At 34.8% G+C, this 23561-nt stretch overlaps 1 protein-coding gene across 2 annotated transcripts in view; it reads right to left on the bottom strand.

Moving 5' to 3' along the window:
- The window catches only part of CAPS2 (calcyphosine 2), a 51260-nt gene that overhangs the window by 5808 nt on the left and 21891 nt on the right, over positions 1–23561 (bottom strand). For both annotated transcript variants that reach the window (XM_074402541.1, XM_039472150.2), the window contains 9 exons: positions 20856–20975; positions 15898–15972; positions 14941–15036; positions 14759–14852; positions 12931–13049; positions 11319–11395; positions 9604–9758; positions 3701–3820; positions 871–967 (listed from right to left, as the gene is read on the bottom strand). In XM_074402541.1, coding sequence (XP_074258642.1) covers positions 871–967; positions 3701–3820; positions 9604–9758; positions 11319–11395; positions 12931–13049; positions 14759–14852; positions 14941–15036; positions 15898–15972; positions 20856–20975 — 953 coding nt within the window. The remainder of the gene's footprint in view (positions 1–870; positions 968–3700; positions 3821–9603; positions 9759–11318; positions 11396–12930; positions 13050–14758; positions 14853–14940; positions 15037–15897; positions 15973–20855; positions 20976–23561) is intronic.

The raw sequence follows: 23561 nt of genomic DNA, 5'->3' as shown, positions 1-23561 counted from the left end.
ATTCATTTATTAAAAGAACACTACGCTTCAAGATAAAAAATAAAGTGGCCCAATGTAGATTAACATATAAAGAACTCCAAAACATACTGGGGAGTATAAAAAGCGAACTATATAACATTATGTTCAGTGCACCTTTTATGTCAAAAAAATCTTCAAAAAGTATTAAATATTTATGGTACAGAGGAGTATGCATACAGCCATGAAAATCCATAAAGTAAAAATTCATAACATATTAACTGAAATATATATGCTAAATGATAATTCTGACTTCTACAGAAGGAAATGTAACATACAGAGGAGAGTTGTGGTGGTCAAATGTTTTCTTTATAAAAAGGATGTACTTATAAAACAATTATATAAAAAAGTTAGAAAAAATATAACAGGACATGAATCTCTAGAGTTATTTTCAGAAATTTACAATATCCTCAAATTTTAATACATATATATATGATCATTCTACATATAGCTCCATATGTAGAGAAATATATTCCCTCATTTCACTAAAATCCTTAAGTATAGATAACTATATAAGCAGATACAGTAAAACTAACTCTGAGAACTTGCATATATTTATCTATTTTCTAAACCTATTTCATTCTTTTTAACTTAAATCCTTTACTATCTCCTAAGCAGTAAATAAGTTCTATATTGATTATAAATATCAAATAAACAAATGAGTACAGACAATAGACCTAAGTTAAATTTTTAAATGAAGAAAGGCAAATAGTTCTTAAGTTTTGAGTTAAAAAAAAATACTTTATTTCCTCCCCAATGGCCTCAGCCTAAGCTTCAAATTAATATAATTTAAAGATGCTATCTTTATTAGGTAACATTTTCAAAATCCAATGAATTTTGACTCACAATAATTACCTGAAATTACTTGAGAATGCTTCTTTGCACAATAACATTTTCTTATATTTATAATAGGCACACTGCCAGTTTTGTTGAAATCCAGTTTCATAAAGGCCTAAATAGACAAGTATTATTATTATTAATTCTTGTTTGTTTGTTTGTTTGTTTGAGACAGAATCTCGCTCCATCACTCAGGCTGGAGTACAATGGCATGATCTCAGCTCACTGCAATCTTTGCCTCCTGGGTTCAAGCTATTCTCCTGCCTCAGCCTCCCAAGTAGCTGGGATTACAGGCACCTGCCACCATGCCCAGCTATTTTTTGTATTTTTAGTAAAGATGGGGTTTCACCATGTTGGTCAGGCTGATATCAAGGTCCTGACCTCAGGAGATACATCTGCCTCGACATCCCAAAATGCTGGGATTACAGGCATCAGCAACCGTGCCTGGCCTGACAAATGTTATTTTTTAAGTAAAATTATTAGACATAGGAATCTAATTTTATATTTTACAGTAGGTTACTTCTGAGCTATAAGCAAGACATTTTAAAAAATACTATATTAATATATGAAAGAACTATTATAAATACAGGAGAAAAGATAGTGAAGCAAGATATTAGGAAATCTGCACTCAATTAGAAAGTTCTACCACTTTCTAGCATCCTGACCTTGAGAAAGTAACCTGACCTCTATTTCCGTGGCCTTTCTCCCATGCAAACTGAAGAGATGGGTAAAAGATCTCTCAGGTAACTTCCAGCTCTAGGATTCATATGAAACATATAAATAGCCAAAACAAATGGCCAAGACAAGTATTTTAACTCAATAAGTGAATTTGCAAATATTTCCTCCCTAAAATCAATGAAAAAGTGAAATACTTTTTAAATGAGTTGTGTTACTCTATTTCTTGAAAGTTAATACACTTTTTGAAATGGTAGTTGTGTTATTGCTCCTTTAATTCAGTGTAGCTCTGAGTATCATAAAACATTATAAAACATTTCAGTGGGAAGAGTATTTGCCACACAAAAGACACAAGCTACCCAAAGCAACATTCTACATTTGTAGTAGGGTCAAAGCTAGAATCAAGTCTGGTTATTCACAACAATGCATTCACAGAAATACAGAAGCCGTTGTAGACTGAATTGTGTTTCTCCAAAAGTCATATGTTGAACCCTAATCTCTAGTACCTCAGAATATCACTGTATTTGAAGGTAGGGCCTTTAAAGGGATAATTAAGTTTCAATTTTAAGTGAAATCATTAGGGTGGGCTTCTATCCATTATGACTGGCGTCTCCTTATAAGAAGACAGTAGGGCCAGGCACAGTGGCTCACACTGTAATCTTAACGCTTTGCGAGGCTGAGGTGAGTGGATCACCTAAGTTCAAGACCAGCTCGGCCAATGTGGCAAAATCCTGTCTCTACTAAAAATACAAAAATTAGCCAGGCATGGTGGCACGTGCCTGTAATTCCAGCTACTTGGGAGGTTGAGACAGGAGAATCACTTGAACCCAGAAAGTGGAGGTTGCAGTGAACCAAGATTGTGCCACTGCCCTCCAGCCTGGGGAACAGAGCAAGACTGCATCTCAAAAAAAAAAAAAAAAAAAAAAAAAAAAAAAAAAAAAAGAAAGACAATAGAACACAACACAGACAAAGGGAAGACCATGTGAGGACACAGAGAACAGGCAGCCATCTGCAACCCAAGGAGAGAGGCCTCAGAAGAAACCAAACCTGCCTGATACTTTGTGGACTTCTATCATCCAGAGCTGTGAGACAATAAATTTCTGTTATTTCAGTCACCTAGTCTGTGGTATTTTGTTACGGCAGCCCAAGCAAACAAATACAGAACTGCATAACACTTCTCTTGCCCTCTATTTCCATTACCAAGATTTATGAAAGAGACAAGCCTCCAATTTCTATTCCAGATTCTGAAACCTATCACCAGAAAGGACATGGAAAGTATGAATAAGTATACATTTATAAATATTATGTGGTGAATTTGTCTAATTTAAGGTTTTTACTGTGTCTCTTGCTCAGTAAAGGTAGAGACTAATTTTTCTATTTGGGATTTATATAATTATTTACATTACTCTATATAGAATAGCTTTGTTTCAATATTAAGTACATATGCAAAAGAAAAAAGAACTATGTTGCTCGAAAGTATGCTCTAAAAATGGCTATGAAAATCCAAAGTAATACATAGCTTCCTATTAAAGTCAGCAAAAGAAAAAAAGAACTACGTTGCTCGAAAGTATGCTCTAAAAATGGCTATGAAAATCCAAAGTAATACATAGCTTCCTATTAAAGTCAGTAATCTTGTATTTATTTCCAATTTAACATGATTATTTTAATTGAAAATTTAATATTTATCATGCATATTCTAAAGACCAGATCAACATTTTTTAGTCATCACCCTAAAACAAAATGTCTGCCTGAAGTATAGACATTGGAACAGCCACAATGCTAAGAATTGTATATGCATTAGCTTATTTAATCTTTACACCAACTCTGTGAGATAGACCAGTTAGGCTTAGGAATATTTTATAATGCATATATTCACATTGCTAGTAATTTATGGAGGCAACAACCTATGGAGCTAGTAATTTGTTAACCAAAGTTTGAGTTCAAATTTTATTTTCCCCCCTAGTGTTTTTCTAAAATACATACACAAGTTATTTTGCTTCATTCTAGATAGATTTGTATGCATATGGACTTGCTTTGTGTTTTATTACACCCAACATATGTTACAAGTAAATAGATTTAAAACATTTTAAATGTTAATCCATTAAAGTTTTAAAATACTGAACCTAACAATCTATTAAAAATAACAGTTTGAAGGATTACTTAACAAAGTTACCTTTCGGACAAATGATTTCCTATATTCATTCATTTCACCAATAATATTACGTTTGAATTCTCCATAATCGACCTTGCCATTGCCATTGTCATTCATAATTAGCCATGCAGACTCAAAATCCTAGAAATAATCAGAGATAACCGTTTCATTTCTAAGTTTTATACAGTCACAACAAAACCATCTTAGTTGTATTTTGTTACATCTTTTGTAGTTCTAGATATGATAGCTCATTTAATATGAACATTGAAAAAGTTATATAAAAATCCAGTAAAAGACACTAAAAAAGTGATTTAGAAGAATCTGTGGTTAACAGTTCTGTAAAGTCAAGAGACATTTAGGAGTGGCAATAGCTCACAAATTTATTTTTAATTTTATTTTTGATGGACTAACAATTGTATATATTTATAGGGCACAATATGATATTTCAATACATGTCTACATTGTAGAAAGGTACAATCATATCTATCATCTTAAATATCATTTCTTTGTGATGAGAACATTTAAAATCCTTCCTTTTAGGTATTTTGAAATATACATTATTATTAACTATAGTTACCATGCTGTGCAATAGATCACCCAGAACTTAATTTACTATGTAATGAAAACTTGTACCTTTTTCATTACATAGAATTTGTTGTTGTTAAAATATTGTTTTATTGTGATAATAGATAACAGAAATTTCACTCTTTTTAAATTATACGTTAAGTTCTGGGGTTCATGTGCAGTCATGCAGGTTTGTTACATAGGTATACACGTGCCATGGTGGTGGTTTGCTACCTCCATCCCCCCTCATCTACATTAGGTATTTCTCCTAATGCTATCCCTCCCCAATACCCCCACTCCCTGCTATCCCTCTCAAATCCCCCAAACCCCTGCTATTCCTCCCCTAGCCCCCAACCCCCAGGCCCCAGTGTGTGATGTTCCCTTCCCAGTATCTGTGTGTTCTCATTGTTCAACACCCACATATAAGTGAGAACATGCAGTGTTTGGTTTTCTGCTCTTGAATTTGCTGAGAATGATAGTTTCCAGTTTCATTCACCTCCCTGCAAAGGACATGAACTCATCCTTTTTTATGGCTGCATAATATTCCATGGTGTATATGTGCCATATTTTCTTTATCCAGTCTATCATTGATGGGCATTTGGGTTGGTTCCAAGTCTTTGCTATTGTGAACAGTGCTGCAATAAACATACATGTGCATGTAAATCGTGTTTATAATACAATGATTTAGAATCCTTTTGGTATATACCCAGTAATGGGGTTGCTGGGTCAAATGGTATTTCTATTTCTAGATCCTTGAGGAATTGCCACACTGTCTTCCACAATGGTTGAATTAGTTTACACTTCTGCCAAAAGTTTAAAAGCATTCCTGTTTCTTTACATCCTCTCCAGCATCTGTTGTCTTCTGATTTTTTAATGCTCACCATTCTAACTGGTGTGAGGTGATATCGCAATGTGGATTTGATTTGCATTTCTCTAATGATGAGTGATGATGAGCATTTTTTCATGTTTGTTGGCTGCATAAATGTCTTCTTCTGTTTATATCCTTAACTCACTTTTTGATGGGGTTGTTTCGAAAACTTGTACTATATATATATATATATATATATATATATATATATATATATATTACATTTTAGGTTTTGGGGTACATGTGAAGAACATGCAAGATTGTTGCATAGGTACACACATGGCAGTGTGATTTGCTGCCTTCCTCCCCTTCACCTATATCTGGCATTTCTCCCCATGCTATCTCTCCCCAACTCCCCACCCCCTACTGCCCCCTCCCTCATTTCCCCAAAACAGACCCCAGTGTGTAGTGCCTCCCTGTACCTTTTAACCAAATTTCCATTTTCCTTACATACCACTCCCTGCCCCATGCTCTGGTAACAAATTTATCTTTTCAACTTTATTTCTATAATATATCTATATTCTATATATAAACCTATGTATAAACTATTATATATACACAAACCTATATATAGAATAGAGATATAAAGATATAGAGATATCTATCTATCGATGTGTGTGTGTGTGTGTGTGTGTGTGTGTATGTATGGTTACCATTTACTCAGTTTTGAATATTTAATTACTTTTAATGTATTATATTTCTGTTAATTCAAAACTCATTTCAGGTCCTAGAATACTTCCAGTGGCATTATAATCACTAATTATATTTCTGCTAGTCTTTATGTTTGAAAACATAGATTTGAGTGACTCTAATGTTATTCTAGAATTTACATTGAAAGGTATAATTTTAAATAAATCCCTTATGCCAGTTCGTTCACTTTACCATTACCATTTACTTCTTCGGCAAATGCACTATTTAATAGAAAGTTCTATCACAGTTTTCCTTGACAGCAGAGAAATTGCAGCATCATTTTCTCGAACTCAAGTAAATATATTTTTTCATGTTTTAATCAAGTTGTTAGCTTTAAATGCAAATGTAAATAAAATACCTAGCAAGGTGCTTGGCAAATAATAGGTACTCAAAAAATATTCACCTTTCACTCCCTCCTATTTTTTTCAAATAAAATTTTTAACTAGGAAAACAAAATCTAAAGATGCCTTCCTTCCTTCAATTCTCACCAACCCCATACATCTTTGTCTATCATAATGTACTGCACATAATCCAGACTCTTAAGTATCTGTGCAGTTAAACTGAAGATGAGCTTGACCTTTAAAATCATGAGTAATATGTACAGGAGAAGACCAATTTGCTTACCAATTCATGGATTATTAGAATTGAAAGATAATTTTTGAAGCTTAAAAGAAATAATTTTTGAGAATTAAGTAATTTAACATAGATAGATCTAGATAGATAGATAATATATATATATATATATATATATATATATATATATATATATATATATACTTTCTTTCCAAGATATGGTACAGAATGGAAAATAATTACATTGAAAAAAAAAAAACCTGAAGTAAATAATTGACAGTATCTCCACAAAAATTAAGCTTTTTAGGGTATATATCATATTGCTTTCATCTTAAATCAGGAAGAATGGCTGACTATGCCTTCCCACAAACACTCTCTAGCTTCAAAATTAGACCCAGGTTAGTGATTCTTACGTTATTCTTCTCAAGCTGTTTGTATACGCTTATCATAGCATGAGCAGTTTACAGTGATATTACAGAAAAAAATTATTAAAATATATGAGAAAAGGAGGTAGCTTATTCATATTTTCATATGCTCCCTCTATGTTAGAAGTCTTACATAATTATTGTAGTTTTTATTCCTAGATCTAATCATAAAAATTTAGCAAATTAATCAAAAAGGGAAGTATTGTTGTGATACAGAAAAAAGTACTAGATAGGAACATATTATGTGGGTTCTAATCCTATATCAGGTATTAATTACTTGTGTGTGATTTTATAAACACATACACACATACACATGCAAGCCCACGTGCACGCGCATGCGTGCACACACACACAAACACGCACACACACATGTATCTATATATTATATGTTTCCATCCATAGTTCCCAGTTCATAACTCCCATTGCCCTTCCTTCTTACAGTCTTTTATTATAACGTTAGGACACTTTAGGCCTCAAAAAATGGAATCTCTCTCTCTGTGACCTTCTCCTGCCCTTCTTTTATGTGCTCCTTTCCCTCTTCAAGGCAGAATCTTCCCTTGTCTTTCTGTGTTGGAGCTGGCCATAAAGAAATTCTCTGACCTACTTATCTAATTGTAGGTCAGAAGACCCCATTTCAGAAGGAATGCTGCACAGAGAGGCCAAGAAGAGTCTGAACAGGCATTCCTTGCTGGGTTTCCTCCTTCAGTCTATCAGTCTTAGGTCATACGCTTTTGTCCAATCACATTTCTACACAGTTGTCCATGTATCAGTCATGTCTATCCAATGTAGTCTCCATAGAAGCCAAGAGGACAAGGTTTAGGGAGCTTCTGGATGGCTAAGTTTGCGGAGGTTCCTGGAGCGAGAGCATGAAAGCTCTGCACTCCTTCCCCCATACCTCACCCTATTTATCTCTTCATCTATAAACTTTGTAATATCCATTAGAGTAAACCAGTAAATATATGTTTTCCTGAGTTTTGTGAGCGGCTCCAGCAAATTAATTGAACCCAAGGAGGGGGTCAATGGGAACCCACAACTTGAAATTCCTTGATCACAAGTTCCAGGGATCGAAACTTGTGACTGGTGCCCTATGCAGAGCATGTTGGGAGAAAGGATTGTGTTGTAGAACTGAGATCTCACCCTGTGGGATCTGAGGCTATCTCCAGGTAGATAATGTCAGAATTGAATTGAATTAGAGGATATCCATTGGGTGTCTACTTTGTATGTGTGGAAGCCCCACATGCATTTGGTTGCAGAAGTATTCTGTGTTGATTATTGCTGTGTGAAAGCAAAGGAAAAGCATAGTTTGTGTGATTTGTCCATTTACACTCATGATTATAGGCAAAGACATCAAGGCTTTCTAATTTCCTATCACTGTTTTGTTTTTGTTGTTGTTGTTGTTGTTGTTTAAATCTACAAAATGAAGAGAAGTTAGATGATCCTTGGTATGTATCAGTAGGTGGGTCAAAAGATTAAACATCATAAAAACCCAAAAGATGGGTATGTCAGAAAAATGTTAGGCAACATCATATTGGCACAGAATTTTACAGCTGATAAGGCATATTCCCATGTAATTTTCTCATTTGAGTGTCCAACAAACTCTAACTATAGAAATTATCCCTGATTGCTCAGGCAGAGCCCATCAATCAAAAAAGTTAAAAGACCAGTCCAAGATCACAAAGTTCAAATAGTAAAGCCAGAACTTGAACCTAAATGTCATAAATTCAATTTACAGTGTTCTTTCTACAAAATGCACATCTTGTGACAAGATCATTTGAAGCAAAAGAGAACAATGCATGAGATCCTTTATCTGAAATCCTTGAGACAAATATGATTCATGTGCTTTTTAGAAAAAAATTCAACCTGCTTAGCATGATGTGCAAGGTGTGTACCAGACATTTCTCTCCATTCTTCTCTTTTCCTTCCTTTCATAAATTTATCCACTCAAACTAGTGCATTATCTACTTAACTTTCTATATACTGGGTTCTATTTCAGATGTTAGAAAAAGGAACACAAAACACCCTAGACCCTGCCCTGATGAGACTTCATGATATATTTGCAGGAAAAGACAGAAAATACTTACAAAGGGGCATAAAAAATAAAATAAGAAATTGGTATAGAAAGGACTGGAGATCAGATGGTAGTGTTCCTTTAAACAGAAGTGTCACGGTAATGCTTTTGGCAAAGAAAGCTGTGGCCTGAATGATAAGAAAACTCAGCATGCAAAGATCTAGTGGAAGATTATTCACAGTGGAGGTAACAGTATGTGTGAAGATTATTAATCATTTGCAGTGTCGGAAACAGGCCACACTCCCTACCCCTCCAAGCTTTCATCTATGTGTTTCCTTTTCATAAAATGCTCATTGTCTGACTCACATTCCTCTTTCTCCCTTGTCTGGTTAATTCCTCCTCAAGCTTCAAAACTCAACTTGGACATCTCCTCCTCCAGGCATCCTTCCATCTTTGTTCTTCCCCATAACCTGTTTTGGAATCAGTTACCTATCCCATGTGTTCCAAAAACATTCTCCATTGAATACATAGTTGGTTTTATGTTTATTTTCCTTCAATTATGATGATCTTGAAAGTACAGGTATTGTCTCAGAACTTAGCACAATGCTTGGTTATTAAACTCTTTATAAATATAGGATGGAGCAATGTTTAAACTTAAAAAACCAACAGGGCTTGTCACCTAATGGCTTAACGCTGCTAAGAGGGCAGAAGATGAAAACTAAAATTTCATTAGAACAGTGAATAATACCACTTAAGAATAACTTATCCACTGCAGAGAATTTTCTGTGGCACATACCTTTTCAGACACTTCTAAGTGAAACACTTTAAGAGCTTGCTTAAAATCTGCCTTATCTAGAAGTCCATTTCCTTCCTTATCCAACTGTTGAAAGTATTTTCCCAATCCAGTCAAAATACGAACACCTCTTTTATGTAGTTTTTCTTTTAGCAAATCTGTTCAACAAGAAGAGAGATGAAAACAAATTGCTCCCATGCATAAATGTATAAAGCCGCAGTTATCTTTTGTAAGAAAATTAAAGTTGATGTAACTGAAATAAGGAATGTGAATATTCAAACAAATCACATGTAAGACAAAAGACTCTGGAAAATAAGATGTTTTTAATCAAAAGGATTAAATATAAAATCATATGTAAATATGCCAGAACTATAGCACCACTGTGTGGTGGAAGTGATGTATTTTTAAAACAGAAAATATGGTTTCACTTTATTACCCAGAGAATAACTTAAATGTTACAAATAAATATTAGATTTTGTTGCATAGACAACTTCTTTAACCACTCCCATATCCTGAATCTGTTTTCCTTTTCTTAGTTTTTATCAGCTGAATTACAAAATTGATGACAAGCAAGTCTCTCAAAAATTATCAGTTCAATATTTTAAAAATAGTTTGAAATCTTCAAATTTTAACTTGTATGTAAAATAGCATCACCATTTTTGAATGCTATCCTGTACTTATATATTTCATAAGAGGTTATATCCTTAGATCCCTAGCATTCTCTTTGTAACTGTTATTTTACTTAATGAACTTTATGCCATATTTACTTAAGAATAGAATGGTAACATTACTAAAGCAGTTATTAGATTAATACACGAGAGATAAAATACATAAGACAAATATATGAGAGAAAAAACACATCACTAAGTTCAATTGTGACAAATATTGTATTGACTATGATATAACAGAGAAAACTGTTTACAAATAATGGCATCAAGAACATTTGAGAGTTCAAACAAAACTTTTCAAATCTGTTTCTTGCCTTCTTACTGGGAGCACTTCATCTTTAAAAAATAAATCAGGACTCACGAAAATTCATAAATTAAGCCAAGCATGGTAGCTCATGACTATAATCCCAGCACTTTGGGAGGCCAAGGTGGGAGGATCACTTGAGCCCATAAGTTCCAGACCAGCCTAGGCAACATAGCAAGACCCTGTCTCTATGAAAACAGAAAAACAAACAAACAAACAAACAAATTAGCCAGGTGCAGTGGCATGCACCTGCAATCCTGGCTACTCAGGAGGCTGAAGCAAGGAGGGTCACTTGAAACCAGGAATCTGAGGCTGCAGTGAGCTGTGATTTTGCGACTGCGCTCCAACCTGGGCAACAGAGCAAGGCTCTCTCTCAAAAAAAAAAAAAAATCATAAATTATATGTTAATTTCTGTGACTGCTTGTTCAATATCTTTCTCCATTTTAGCCTATGAGATCCAAGAGAGTAACTGCCTAATTGAGTGTGTGTGTGTATATATATATATATATATATATATGCATACATATATGTATGTATATATGTGTGTGTGTGTGTGTGTGTGTGTGTGTATATATATATATATATATATATATATATATATATATATATATACACTTTTTAAAATAAACCAAGGGGAAATATAAATCAAGTGCCACAGAGAAATATCTGAAAAAATGCTGTTTCACTGATTATAAAAAAAAAGATTGAAAATTCAAAGTACTTGAGAGTATAGTAATAACACATACCTTGAATTGCCTTGAAGACCAGCCTATCATTGGTTTCTTGACTGATTATATCATCCTTCTGTTCCACAGAAGTGGTTCTGCAATGGACATGTTCACAGTGATGAAATACATGTGTGTATGTGTGTGTGTGTATATACAGATAGATAGATTCTATTTTACCATCTTGATCATAAAAACTCTAAGCTCTTCCCTGCTCCAGACTCAAAGAAACTCTCAAGCTTGGAAGAGTGTTTAGAATTTAATCAAGTTCAAACTCTGCCTGCTGCTTTGATCACTAAGAAGATTAAATTGAGAGCTAAAAATCCTTAAAATCTTACAATAACTACTTGTAAGCATTAATTTTTGTAATTATTTTAATGTTTTAAATATTTAATTAAAATGATTATAATTAAAAGAAATTTTACCCGGTAATGTATAAAATATAAAAATTTTATTTTAAAAAGCCCCCTCAGGCCGGGCGCGGTGGCTCAAGCCTGTAATCCCAGCACTTTGGGAGGCTGAGGCGGGTGGATCACAAGGTCAAGAGATCGAGACCATCTCGGTCAACAAGGTGAAACCCCATCTCTACTAAAAATACAAAAAATTAGCTGGGCATGGTTGCGCGTGCCTGTAATCCCAGCTACTCAGGAGGCTGAGGCAGGAGAATTGCCTGAACCCAGGAGGCGGAGGTTGGGATGAGCCGAGATCGCGCCATTGCACTCCAGCCTGGGTAACAAGAGCGAAACTCCATCTCAAAAAAAAAAAAAAAAGCCCCCTCAAATGCATTCAATTTTAGCAATACAGTAAATGACAAAGAAACCCAGACTTCTTTACAGTCAATAGGCAAGACATAGCCTCTAATATAAATATATTTTGTGTGTATATATATATATATATATATATATATATATATATATAATCACAGGAATATGTATATGCTTTTTAAATCACATGTATGTATTCCTGTTATTTTTAAAAAGTACATTTTAAAAACAATGTTTGATGTATAGCACTATTTTTTCACTATGCACTTTATCAATGAATACTGTAAGCATATGAGACCCTAAGACAGGTGTCCCCAAACTTTTTACACAGGGGGCCAGTTCACTGTCCCTCAGACTGTTGGAGGGCCGCCACACACTGTGCTCCTCTCACTGACCACCAATGAAAGAGGTGCCCCTTGAACTGGATAAATGGCCTCAGGGGGCCGCATGTGGCCCTAGGGTCGTAGTTTGGGGACGCCTGCCCTAAGACTTTTCTAAATACTAAAAAACCATCATACTAACAATGCAAAAAAATTGTTATGATATTGTATTGATATTCTATTTTTTTAAAATTTATTCCTTTTGGTAATATTTGGTAAAATAAAAGTGTTAAAGCAAGGGCAAATTAATAAGATATCTTTAACATAAAATTGAATATTTAAAAATATTTAATTATCATAACTGTTCCCACACATGAAGTGTATTTGAGTACAAGATAATAAATAAAATAGACACCTATAGCTATGCTTGTATTTTAAAAATATAAACATTAATGAAGTTATAAAAACCTTGTAATAGAATGTCATTTTAAAATAATTTTAAGAGTGTTTTCACCTACTTTCAAAATGCCAAACACATATTTGACTTACTTGAGAGAATCCATAGCTATTTGATCAATATTTGTGATTCGTAGTTTAAGCAATGTGCTTTCTTTGATGCTTTCTGGAAGGCTGAGATGATCAGAACTCAAAAATGTCAATGTTGCACCCTAAATAAATGAACAGATGAATGAAGCTAGAAAGCACATAAGAAATTAAATATAACTAACATTAATTTAAAATAATTGATTTGATTAATGTGACATGATATAATTTAATAATGGTAAAAAAAGGATATTTGGAGAATGCTTATTTGTATTTGGAGAAACTATACAGATAAAGAAACTAATATTTCTGTCACTCTCAGAATAGCCTTCTATTTAACAATCCATGTGAACAAAAAATCTAGCAATATAATAAACTCAGATCTTTTTAAATGAGAAAGAGAGGAAAAAAGAACAAATAAGTTAATTGAAATTACGACATCCTAAAATAGAGCTATTGGCCCACAAAATGATATGCCACAAATTGAAGAACTATGAAGATTTCTCATACTGTTCAGCTGAACTATTTGATGACAGATGTTGCCTAACTATAAAACCTAATTTCAACCTAATTAGAGCATTAAAACTTTAGCCACAAAATTCCTATCAAAAATTCTTAATCTAAACTTATAAAATTATTATTTTAATTTCTGAGCTGCTCAAATAAACATAACCAATGTTAACGACAAATACAAATTTTAAAAAGGGGCTTGATTCTTCCTGTTGAATATAAGGGAAGAATGCTCCTCCCCTCCATTTTCTTAGCACATTTACTTTACAGAATTTGTAATTATAATGTAAGTACTTTTTCCTCTCTTTGAAATGCATATCAATACTTGTGAAAATTAGATAAGTGTGTTGTCAACTTTATGACCTAGATAAGGCTTTCTCAAGGACCTATGAGCCACTCTTTGAGTGCAGACATCAAATGAGAGAGCACTTCTGTCTCCCAGTTTCTGTGAGAGCGTGGGGGCCTAAATTCCTTAGGCACCTTACTCTAAGTGCAAAACCACCTCTGGTCACAAAGACATAAAGAGTTTGTGTTTTTCCCCTGGATAAAGCCAATTAGCTAACACAGTTAGTCACTCTAATTACCAGGTGAATCTAGGATAAAATAGGTGTGACAAATGGTACTGTGGAGTCCTCTTACTTGAGGACTAGTTATTGTTTATCTCAAAAACATGTAGGTGTAGGGGGAGGAAGGAGGTGATCCTTTTCCTCTCCATCATAATGCTCACTGCCATATCCCCGTAGCAAAAGACAAGTTTACAAGAAAAAAGCATAACAAATTTATTAATGTGTATAAGCATAGGAGCCATACAAGAAAAAGAAAAAGGAAGGGAGAGAAGGAGGGAAGGAGGGAGGGAGGGAGAAAGGGAGAGAGGGAGGAAGGGAGGAAGGAAGGAAGGAAGGAAGGAAGGAAGGAAGGAAGGAAGGAAGGAAGGAAACTGCATCCTCAAAGAATAAACCTGCTTCAGGTAAAGAATATCTCCTGGTGCTATTGAGATAGCCACTTGCACAATGACACAGCTTTGAAGAATCTTTCAAAGTATGAAGATACAACTTCATCTAGAGACAACCCACATTGTGGAATGGGAAGGGGAGATGTTACCAGAAAATAAATGCTATGCTTGGATTCAGATTTGGGATTTGGGGCTGGGAAGCAGAAACTCCTAGGAAAACATCAACCATTAACCCCTTCACACAAATGACCCTGGTCAGGATGGAGGAGAGGAAATAAATTGGAGACTAGAAGCCCTGCTCCTCCACCTCCATGGGACTCCACAAAATTCGACATCTGGTATTAAATGTGAGCACACACACACATAACTTACAACGTAAAAATCACCAAGTTGGTATTGCTTTCCTTTTCTTCGTCCACACTGATGACTATAAATTTGTTTTTTAATAAAAGGAAGCACAATTGTTCTAGAAAGTAAAGGAAAAATAAATGTAGTTATTTAGCTTCTCTCAGAAATGATCATCTTCAGAGTGCTAATAATGTTTTATGGCATACCTATTTTTCCCAAATTGTCGATATTCATAAATTGTAAGGGACTGGTCATGAGTGAAAAAGAACCCAATTAGCTCTCTGCAAGCATTACGTCCATTTCTGGAAAAATAGAATGATATCAAACATCTTGAAATAGAATACTTTTCATGTTAATTAACTAAAAAAAAGTGTGCCTCTCAAGAGGGATAGCTAACTTTCTTAGGTATATGGCAATGAGTGAAGGTTATGAGAAACTGTAGAGAAAACACAAACACAGTTTGCTGAAATGTCCACTTAAATTAGATTTGAATGAAAAAAAAATAATGTTACACTGACATAAAAAGTGGATACATTTACAATGTAGATTATTAATTCAACATAAACTTTTAAGACAAAGTAAATTATCTTTAAAAGTGCTGAGCTTGCAAGAAGGCACCCAGAGATACAAATTTAGTATCTTTTATTGCCATAGAAAGCTTTAAAATCACTAAACAAATATGATAATTTAAAATACACATTTTACAAGTAATATACAAAGAACATCAAGTAGAATTATGTATTACTGGAAGATTATAAGACTGAAATAATACATTTAAGAATCATTTTCCTTGTCACTTACTGCATCTATCAATAGTCTGTTAAATCATTAATATAAAATTAAAGCAACTTATAAAATGTTAGTTTTCCATTTATAATACTCTAGTACTAATACAACTCTTTTAAAAATTCTCTTCTAAGTTACTTTTTAAAAAGCATTTAAATTTGCTTTAAAGATGACTTTTAATTAGAATGTTTTTCCTACACATGCATATTTCCTATATTTTGTAACAGATTAACAGCTATTACATTAAAATGTTTGTTCTAAATTCACATATTATTTAAATGATACAAACCTATCTAATCTCATTACTATTATTTCTATTCAAAAAGAGAACATTTTTATAATCATAGGATTGAAAATTTTAATAAAATCACAATTACCGTGATATGATCCTACCATCAAATTGTAATTTATGAGAAAGCACATTTTCAGTTAATGTAGAATTAGTTCTTATCCTGTTAAGAAATACATTTTGTCAGTAATTTTAAAAGATACCTACAATTTGATGAAAATTATAAATGTAGAAAAAAGTTTTATATTAATATTTTGAAACCACACAGATTGGATAAAGGTAAAAAAACCTCTTTTTCAGATTGCTAATTGTAGCAGACACTAAAGAAATAACTCAGAGATACAGCATGTAATACATGAATGACTTTTATATTAGAATCTAAGCACCAAAGTGCTATAAAAGTAAATGTTGAACAAAGATAGAATATTTGTAACTGACACTGTTGTAGGGCTATCTGAAAGCCATTTCTAACCCTCTTCTTCTTTGCCTCCCTCCCACCATAGAATTTGCTCTTAGCATCTTGCAATGAAGGATAAGTAAGGGACTCAATTCTGCCAATAAGCTTCCAGGAAAGACTTTCTTTGGTAGGAGAGTGGCATGAGAAAAGCTCCCGCCTGTGAACGTGGCTAGGAGCCACTATAGCCACCATGAGATCAAGCCAGCATGTCAGAAAGACCAAAAACATACAGGAAAGCCAAACTAGAGCTGTCACATCACTAAGCTACTGAACCACAACCAATAAATGCCTACCTACAAGCAGCTAACTATATAAGAAAAATAAATCCTGACTTCTTTAAGCCACTATCAGTCAGGTTTTCAGTGATGTCTAGCTTTACATTCCCTACCAAAATAACCAAAGAGTGGGGAAGAGTGCTGAATGAAGTCTGAACCTTGTCATAGATCAATAGGTTATTTAATCATTACGGCCTTCAGATAGTACTGAATGATCTCATAAAGGCTGCCAGCCCTAAAATTCTATTTAACAATATAAAGCAAAACCAAAGCACCCTACTGCCAATAACACCTGCATATTAAGAGATCTGAAGACTAAATTATATATTTCTCCTTTGCTTCACAAATAATTTAATGATATTCCCCCCATAAAACTACAGGTATAATGAAATGGCAATAACATAATCAGTAAGTAAGCATGTGGGTCATTGGTATCTTGAAAGCTATGCCTCTGTAAAATCTAGGTATCTACAAAGTGGAAGCAGGGGACAGGAAACAGGAGCCTGCAAACCAAATGAGAGTTGTAAGCACAGAATAGAGCCATGGGAGCTTAATCACTTCAATTCAATTTAATCTGCTGGGATTAATGTGTTCATTGAATGCCCACTATGTGCCTGAAACAATTCTAAATGCTGAGAAAATAACAGCAACAATAACAGCTACCATTTATTGAGAATTTCCTAGACACTAGTCATTGTTAAAAACACTTCAGTGTGTATTGGTTTATTTAATACTTATAGTAACTCTGAGGTAAGTGTTATTATCCCCATTTTTCAAATAAATTTTACAGAAACAGAGACAGATGAGTAAATGGCCCAGGGCCATTCGATTAGTAAATGGCAGAGCTAGAAAAAAACCTTGCTCTTAACATTGTATGGCTTTTCAATAGTAAACAGAACTCACTAACAGTGATAAATGGAAGTAATAGCTTCAAGGGCCCTATAGTCTTCTTCTATAGTCTTCTTTTTACTTTTATCTTTTATAAAGATAAAAGTAGATACGTATTTATACTAGAAAATGCAAGGTGCCATGTTGGGTTTTAGGTGCCCAATTCCTTTTAAGAACCCAAGTGCCTTTCCAATATGTAAAGAAGAATCAGAAAAATTGATGATTAAAATATGAATTTTAGTACTGATAAAGCTATTAGAAACCATGGCTTAGGTATGCAGCAGCCACAAGCTAAGCCCTTAACCGCTATAATCAAACAGACTAACCCACTCATTTCCACTGAGGAGGGACCCTATAAAACAATGCACAGGGCAGAATGTGTGTTTCTGCAGGCTGCTGCCTCCCAAAATAAGGGGGAGGAGAAGGGCTGCACTACCCATGCCAATTCCTGCTTCCTTCTAAATTTATGAAGCAGAACACTCTTCTCCTCTGGGAAGAATAAATGGTGGAGAAGGGGAGTGGAAGCTACAAATTCAGTAATTCTAATCAATACCTCCACTGGATTTTTCATGGAACTAGGTTAGCTTTAAACAAGTTGCAGGTATTTAATACAAAGCAATACTAATTAAGATAGGAAAATATTGACACAGGGAAACAGATAATACTGAAGAAAAAGTCTAGAAAATCAACCATGCATTTGACATGCATATAACATGTCATGTCATAACCATGCATGTAACAACTTGACATATGACATATGTGACATTACAAGTCAGAAGGAAAATGACTTAGTGGTAGGTGAAATTTTTTTAAGGAGCATACAAAGGACATTGACAATATAGGAAAAGATAAGCAAACTGGCCTATGTTTAAATTAGGAACTCCTATTTCTAACTTTAGTTTTTAAGACAGACACAATCAAGAGAATGAAAAGGTAACTACCGAGTAGGAAAAGCTATGTGCGACAAATATAGTTGAAAAATGATTCATTTCTAAAATATGTAAATAAGATCCACAAATAAATATGAAAATGACAACTCAACAGGCTTGAATGGAAATTTTGTATGAGGATATCTTGATGGCCTATATACATGTGGAAAAGTACTCAACTACATTAGTCTCCAGGGAAATGCAAATTAAAATCACTAATACACATCCATAAGAAGAACTAAAATTAAAAAAGGCAGACAATACGAAGCTCTGGCAAAGATATGGTGCAGCAAGAACACTCATACTTGCTACTGGTGGGAGTGTAAACTGCAGCAACCAGTTTGGAAAGTTATTTGGCTGCATCTTTTAAAGTTGAGCATATGCATATTAAATGGTCCAACAATTCTACTTCTAAGTATATACTCAGCAGAAATGAGTACATATGTTCACCAAAAGGCATGAACAAGAATGTTTATAGCAGCACTATTCATAAACAGCCAAATATCTATCAATCTCTGAATAAATAAGTTGTAGTGTGTAGTACAATGAAATACTATAGAACAATTAATTTTTTTTAAAACAAGACAACTACAAATAACACCATGAATAAAGCTCCCAGACATAATGTTGGGTAAAAGAAGCCAAACACATTTCACTATGTGTATATGTATATCAAAATATCATGTTGTACATCGTATATACAACTAAATAAACAAAGAAATTACAAGAAGCTAGACACAGAGTCTATATTTTTTGTAGTTTCATTTATACAAATTTCATAACCAGGCAGTTCTAATCTATTATATTAGAATAGAGAGGTTAACCTAGTATGGCAGGGGAAATGAATAATAACAGGGAGGCAGCATAAAGGGAGGTTTTGGGGTACTGGTGATTGCCTGTTTCTTGATCTGGGCATTTGGTACATGAGTATTGTTCTGTTTTTGATAATTCCTAGGTTGTACACCTAAAATTTATGCACAGTGAATGTATGTTTTATTTCAATGAAAGTTTACTTTTATCCCAGCACTTTGGGAGGCCGAGGCGGGTGGATCACGAGGTCGAGAGTTCGAGACCATCCTGGTCGACATGGTGAAACCCCGTCTCTACTAAAAATACAAAAAATCAGCTGGGCATGGTGGTGTGTGCCTGTAATCCCAGCTGCTCAGGAGGCTGAGGCAGGAGAATTGCCTGAACCCAGGAGGCGGAGGTTGCGGTGAGCCGAGATGGTGCCATTGCACTCCAGCCTGGGTAACAAGAGCGAAACTCCGTCTCAAAAAAAAAAAAAAAAAAAAAAAAAAGAAAGTTTACTTTTAAAAAGGAAAATTTAGATGTGTGGTAGATAAATGACAACCTCCCCTGGCCCAACACATCTACATCCTTATCTTTGGAACATAAGCATGTTCCATTTACAGAGTGAAATGCAAAATGGGAATATATTATATGATAAAAGGGATGTGGCATATGTGATAAGTTAAGAACATTAAAATGAAGAGATTATTGGGATTATCCAGGTAGATTCAATGCACTCACACATATTCTTATTGGAGGAACATAGAAATTTACCTACAGAAAAAGAGGGCCAAGTGATGTATCATGTGACCAGCTATTGCAGACTTTCAAAATGGAGGAAGGGGCCATGAGCCAAGGAATGAAGGCAGCTTCTAGAAGCTGCAGAAGGCAAGAAAACAGCTTCACCCCTGCAACCTCTAGAAGGAATGCAGTCCTATCAATCCCTTGATCTTAGGCATCTAAACTCCAGAACAACAAAAGAATAAATCTGTGTTTTAGAATACTAAGCTCATGGTAATTATTACAGCAATAGGAAACTAACACATGATGCTTCCAAATATTTAAATGTATGAAAGTGAGGGCTTTCAGAAAATAAGAATAAGACAAAACATGATTTAGAAAATGATAAGAAAGTAGTAACAATTACAGCAGTCTGAAAACATAAAAAAAGCTACTGTGGGTACTGGTAGATGTTTTATGTCTACTAAAGCTGAGGTTAGATGTCAGTGAAATTGCTGAAGAATTTAAGTAAACTACATCAGAGGATTGTAAAATCCATACCAATTCTAAGGTTGAAAAACCTACAAAGTAAAATGCAAAAAAGAAAAAAAAATTAATCAATACCAATTTTTAATATGCCAATGAAATTTAGCCACTATATATTGTACACATAAAATGTCTTGGTCACTATATTACATATTTTCACATCTATTATCCCCAAAGGTTGTGACTTTGTTTTCTTAAAAAATAAAAAATAGGGAGGGCAAAGAGAGTAAAATAAGGTATTGCCCCTAATAACTTAAAGTAGCAGAACTGGGATATGTACTCAAAAATTCCACTTTTCTTTATATAGAAAAAAGTGAAACACACACAAAAGCTCCAATTAGTACACTTTAAAAATACTTTTAGATTTTTAAATCTAAAAAGTACACTTTAAAAATACTTTTAGAACATAGTGCATCTTCATTTTATGTAATTAAAATCTTACTTTGTTTCATGTAGTGTTCTTTTTCTGAATCGAAGAGGTGTTATCTTTGAGTCTGGAAGGATGTTATCACTTTCCTTTTGCTCAATTGCTGAATTTTGTTCTGGATCACTGATTACAGCTCTATACAGGAAAATAAAAAGTCTGACAATTAAATGTGATCATGAATTACTTTAAAATTCACATATTTATAAGCAGTTCTAAAAGTTCATATACCAAATGCAAATTTACAACACTGTCAGAATATTTTTATTAAAAAGATTTATTAAACAATACTTCCCATAAGAAAGTAAATATTCCCACCTCTTTTTTCAGTATTATCTAAAATTGAATTGAAATTTTGGAGGGAGCTAAGAGCTCCATGTTTTCATTTTACTATTCTTTAAACAAGCAGACACAGTGCTTGTTTCTGATAATATGGGAGGTGGGTAGGTAGAGTAAAATAAGAATATAAAGTGATAAATGCCACAACAGAAATTCAATGAACAAACACAGAGGAGAATAACTTAATTCCTAGACGACGTAGAGCAGTTTATGAAAGGCATCCTAGAAGAGGAGATATTTGCACTGATTCTGAAAAGGTGAGAGTACAAGACTTCCTCTCCGGGAGTCCGTGGAGGGAGGGCAGACTCAAAGTGCTCCTGGAGGCAGAGACTCTGCCCTTGTCTGACGGCGCAGATCGGTCAGAACAAAGTAAGGATCTGAGCGACTCCAACTTTGCAGCCGTGGCCTCCAGCTCCAAGGTGCACAGCAGCCCTGGGGTTCTGATGGGGGTTCCTCTGTCCGCAACCCTGGCAAAGCCGCAGAGCCCTCCTCTAGGCCAGACAGCCGCCCCAGGCCCCCACCGACCCAAAGGCCCTACCACAGGCCGCAGAGGAGGACAGCGCCCACCAAACCCCTTGTTCGGCCCAGTCTGACCCGGCACAGCTGGTGCAGAGGGCGCACGAGCTTGTGTGGTACGAGCTGGTCAAGGACCAGAAGATGATGATCATCTGGTTTCCATACATGGTAAAGGATGGGCAGCTACAGGAAGTGGTAGAGGGGCATCTTCAGGCTCACCAGCCTCATCCTCGCCCAGGTGTTCGGGCTGCACTGGAGGCCCTCCAAGAGAAAAGTCAAGGCCCCTCTCTTCATGTCCTTGCTGGGCACAGAAAACATCCTCGCAGAATGAACTGATTTGAACCAAACAGGTCTCAATGTGGGCACTTGGCACACTTTACTCAACACATTTACAACCTCACCATGAGTCAATGTTAAAGTAAACATTAAAGATTCTTATGACACAATCAAAAAAAAAAAAAAAAAGAAAAAAAGAAAAAAAAAGCTGAGTACAAGTTAGCACTCAGAAGAGAAGGAGTAAGGTTACCACGAGAAAGGAACAATATGTGTACAGCCACAGGAGCAGATAGCACAGTAAAAACACACCTGAGGACTGCACACAATGTAACGGATGAGAGTACGAACTCCAACTAGGCAGCCTGGATTCAATCCTTGCCTGCCGCAATAATTAGCCGTGTGGCCTTATCCAGTCATTTTGCTTTGGGCCAAAGTTTTCTCATGAATAAAAGAAAGAATAATGGTATCTCCCACACAGAACTGCTGTGAAGATTAAATAAATTCGTTACCATGTACATATTGTTTAGGAGAGTAGCAATTACCTAATAAGTATTATAGAAGCACTCAATAGGTGAGGCTTTGCCTCCTAATTCCTCCCTTATTGCATATTTTACTGACTATGAATAAATATAGAGGCATGATAGCCCATCAGGTGGCATTGCAATGGGCTAGAAAAGTGATAGTAAAGGTCTGCACTAAAGTGGTGGTCAATACATGGTTTGACAGAGGATAAAAGATCCAGTGTTCCATAGATCAGTAGGGTGACTATAGTTACAATAACATACTGTACACTTCAAAGTAGCTAGAAGAGAATAATTCAAATGTTTCTAACATACAGAAAAGACAAATATTTAAGGCTATGGATATCCCAAGTACTCTGATTTGATCTTTACAAATTATATTATTAAATTATCTCATGTACCCCAAAACTATAAAATACATAAATACGAGAGAACACAAACAAAATAACAAGTAAATAAATAGACAAAGTAGAAATAACAAATTCAAGAAACACTGATAGAATTAAAAACTAATTGGATTTGAAGTCATGAAGTAGAAAGATAATGTAGTAACTGAACAGTGTGAAATGAGATTCAATTAATAATACAAGGAACATGGGTGTCATATTGTGGTTTTAGGGCAGGAAAATAGGGTCCGGAAGCAGGAAACCTAAGGTCCATTCACGCTGACTTCCTAGAACTAAATCAAAAGGAAAACCCCAACTTTCCACGCCCAAGTAACAGAAAGACCAGAGGCTACTCTCTCATCTCCCTTTTCTGGGTGGCAAATGAACAATTGGAAGTACCTCTGACTAGTCCCCTCCCATGAACAGTCAGGCTAATTGTAGGCCAAGTCTAAATTTGCATAAAAAGATAACTTTGTAACTTCACTTCAGCCTCTGATTGGTCACTTTCCACAACCAATAAGATGTTTGCATAGGGTGTTAAGTTTGTAACTTCACTTCAGCTACTGATTGGTCACTTTCTACAACTAATCAGACTGATAGCAGCCCACTTCTTCATTTACATAGGGTGTACACCAAGTAACAATGGAAAACCTCTAAAGGGTATTTAAACCCCATAAAATTCTGCA

This window comes from Saimiri boliviensis, chromosome 7 (assembly GCF_048565385.1).
Source record: "Saimiri boliviensis isolate mSaiBol1 chromosome 7, mSaiBol1.pri, whole genome shotgun sequence".
Taxonomy (NCBI): Eukaryota; Metazoa; Chordata; class Mammalia; order Primates; family Cebidae; genus Saimiri; species Saimiri boliviensis.
Note: the sequence above shows the minus strand (reverse complement) of the source record. Positions and strands in the feature narration are given on the sequence as shown.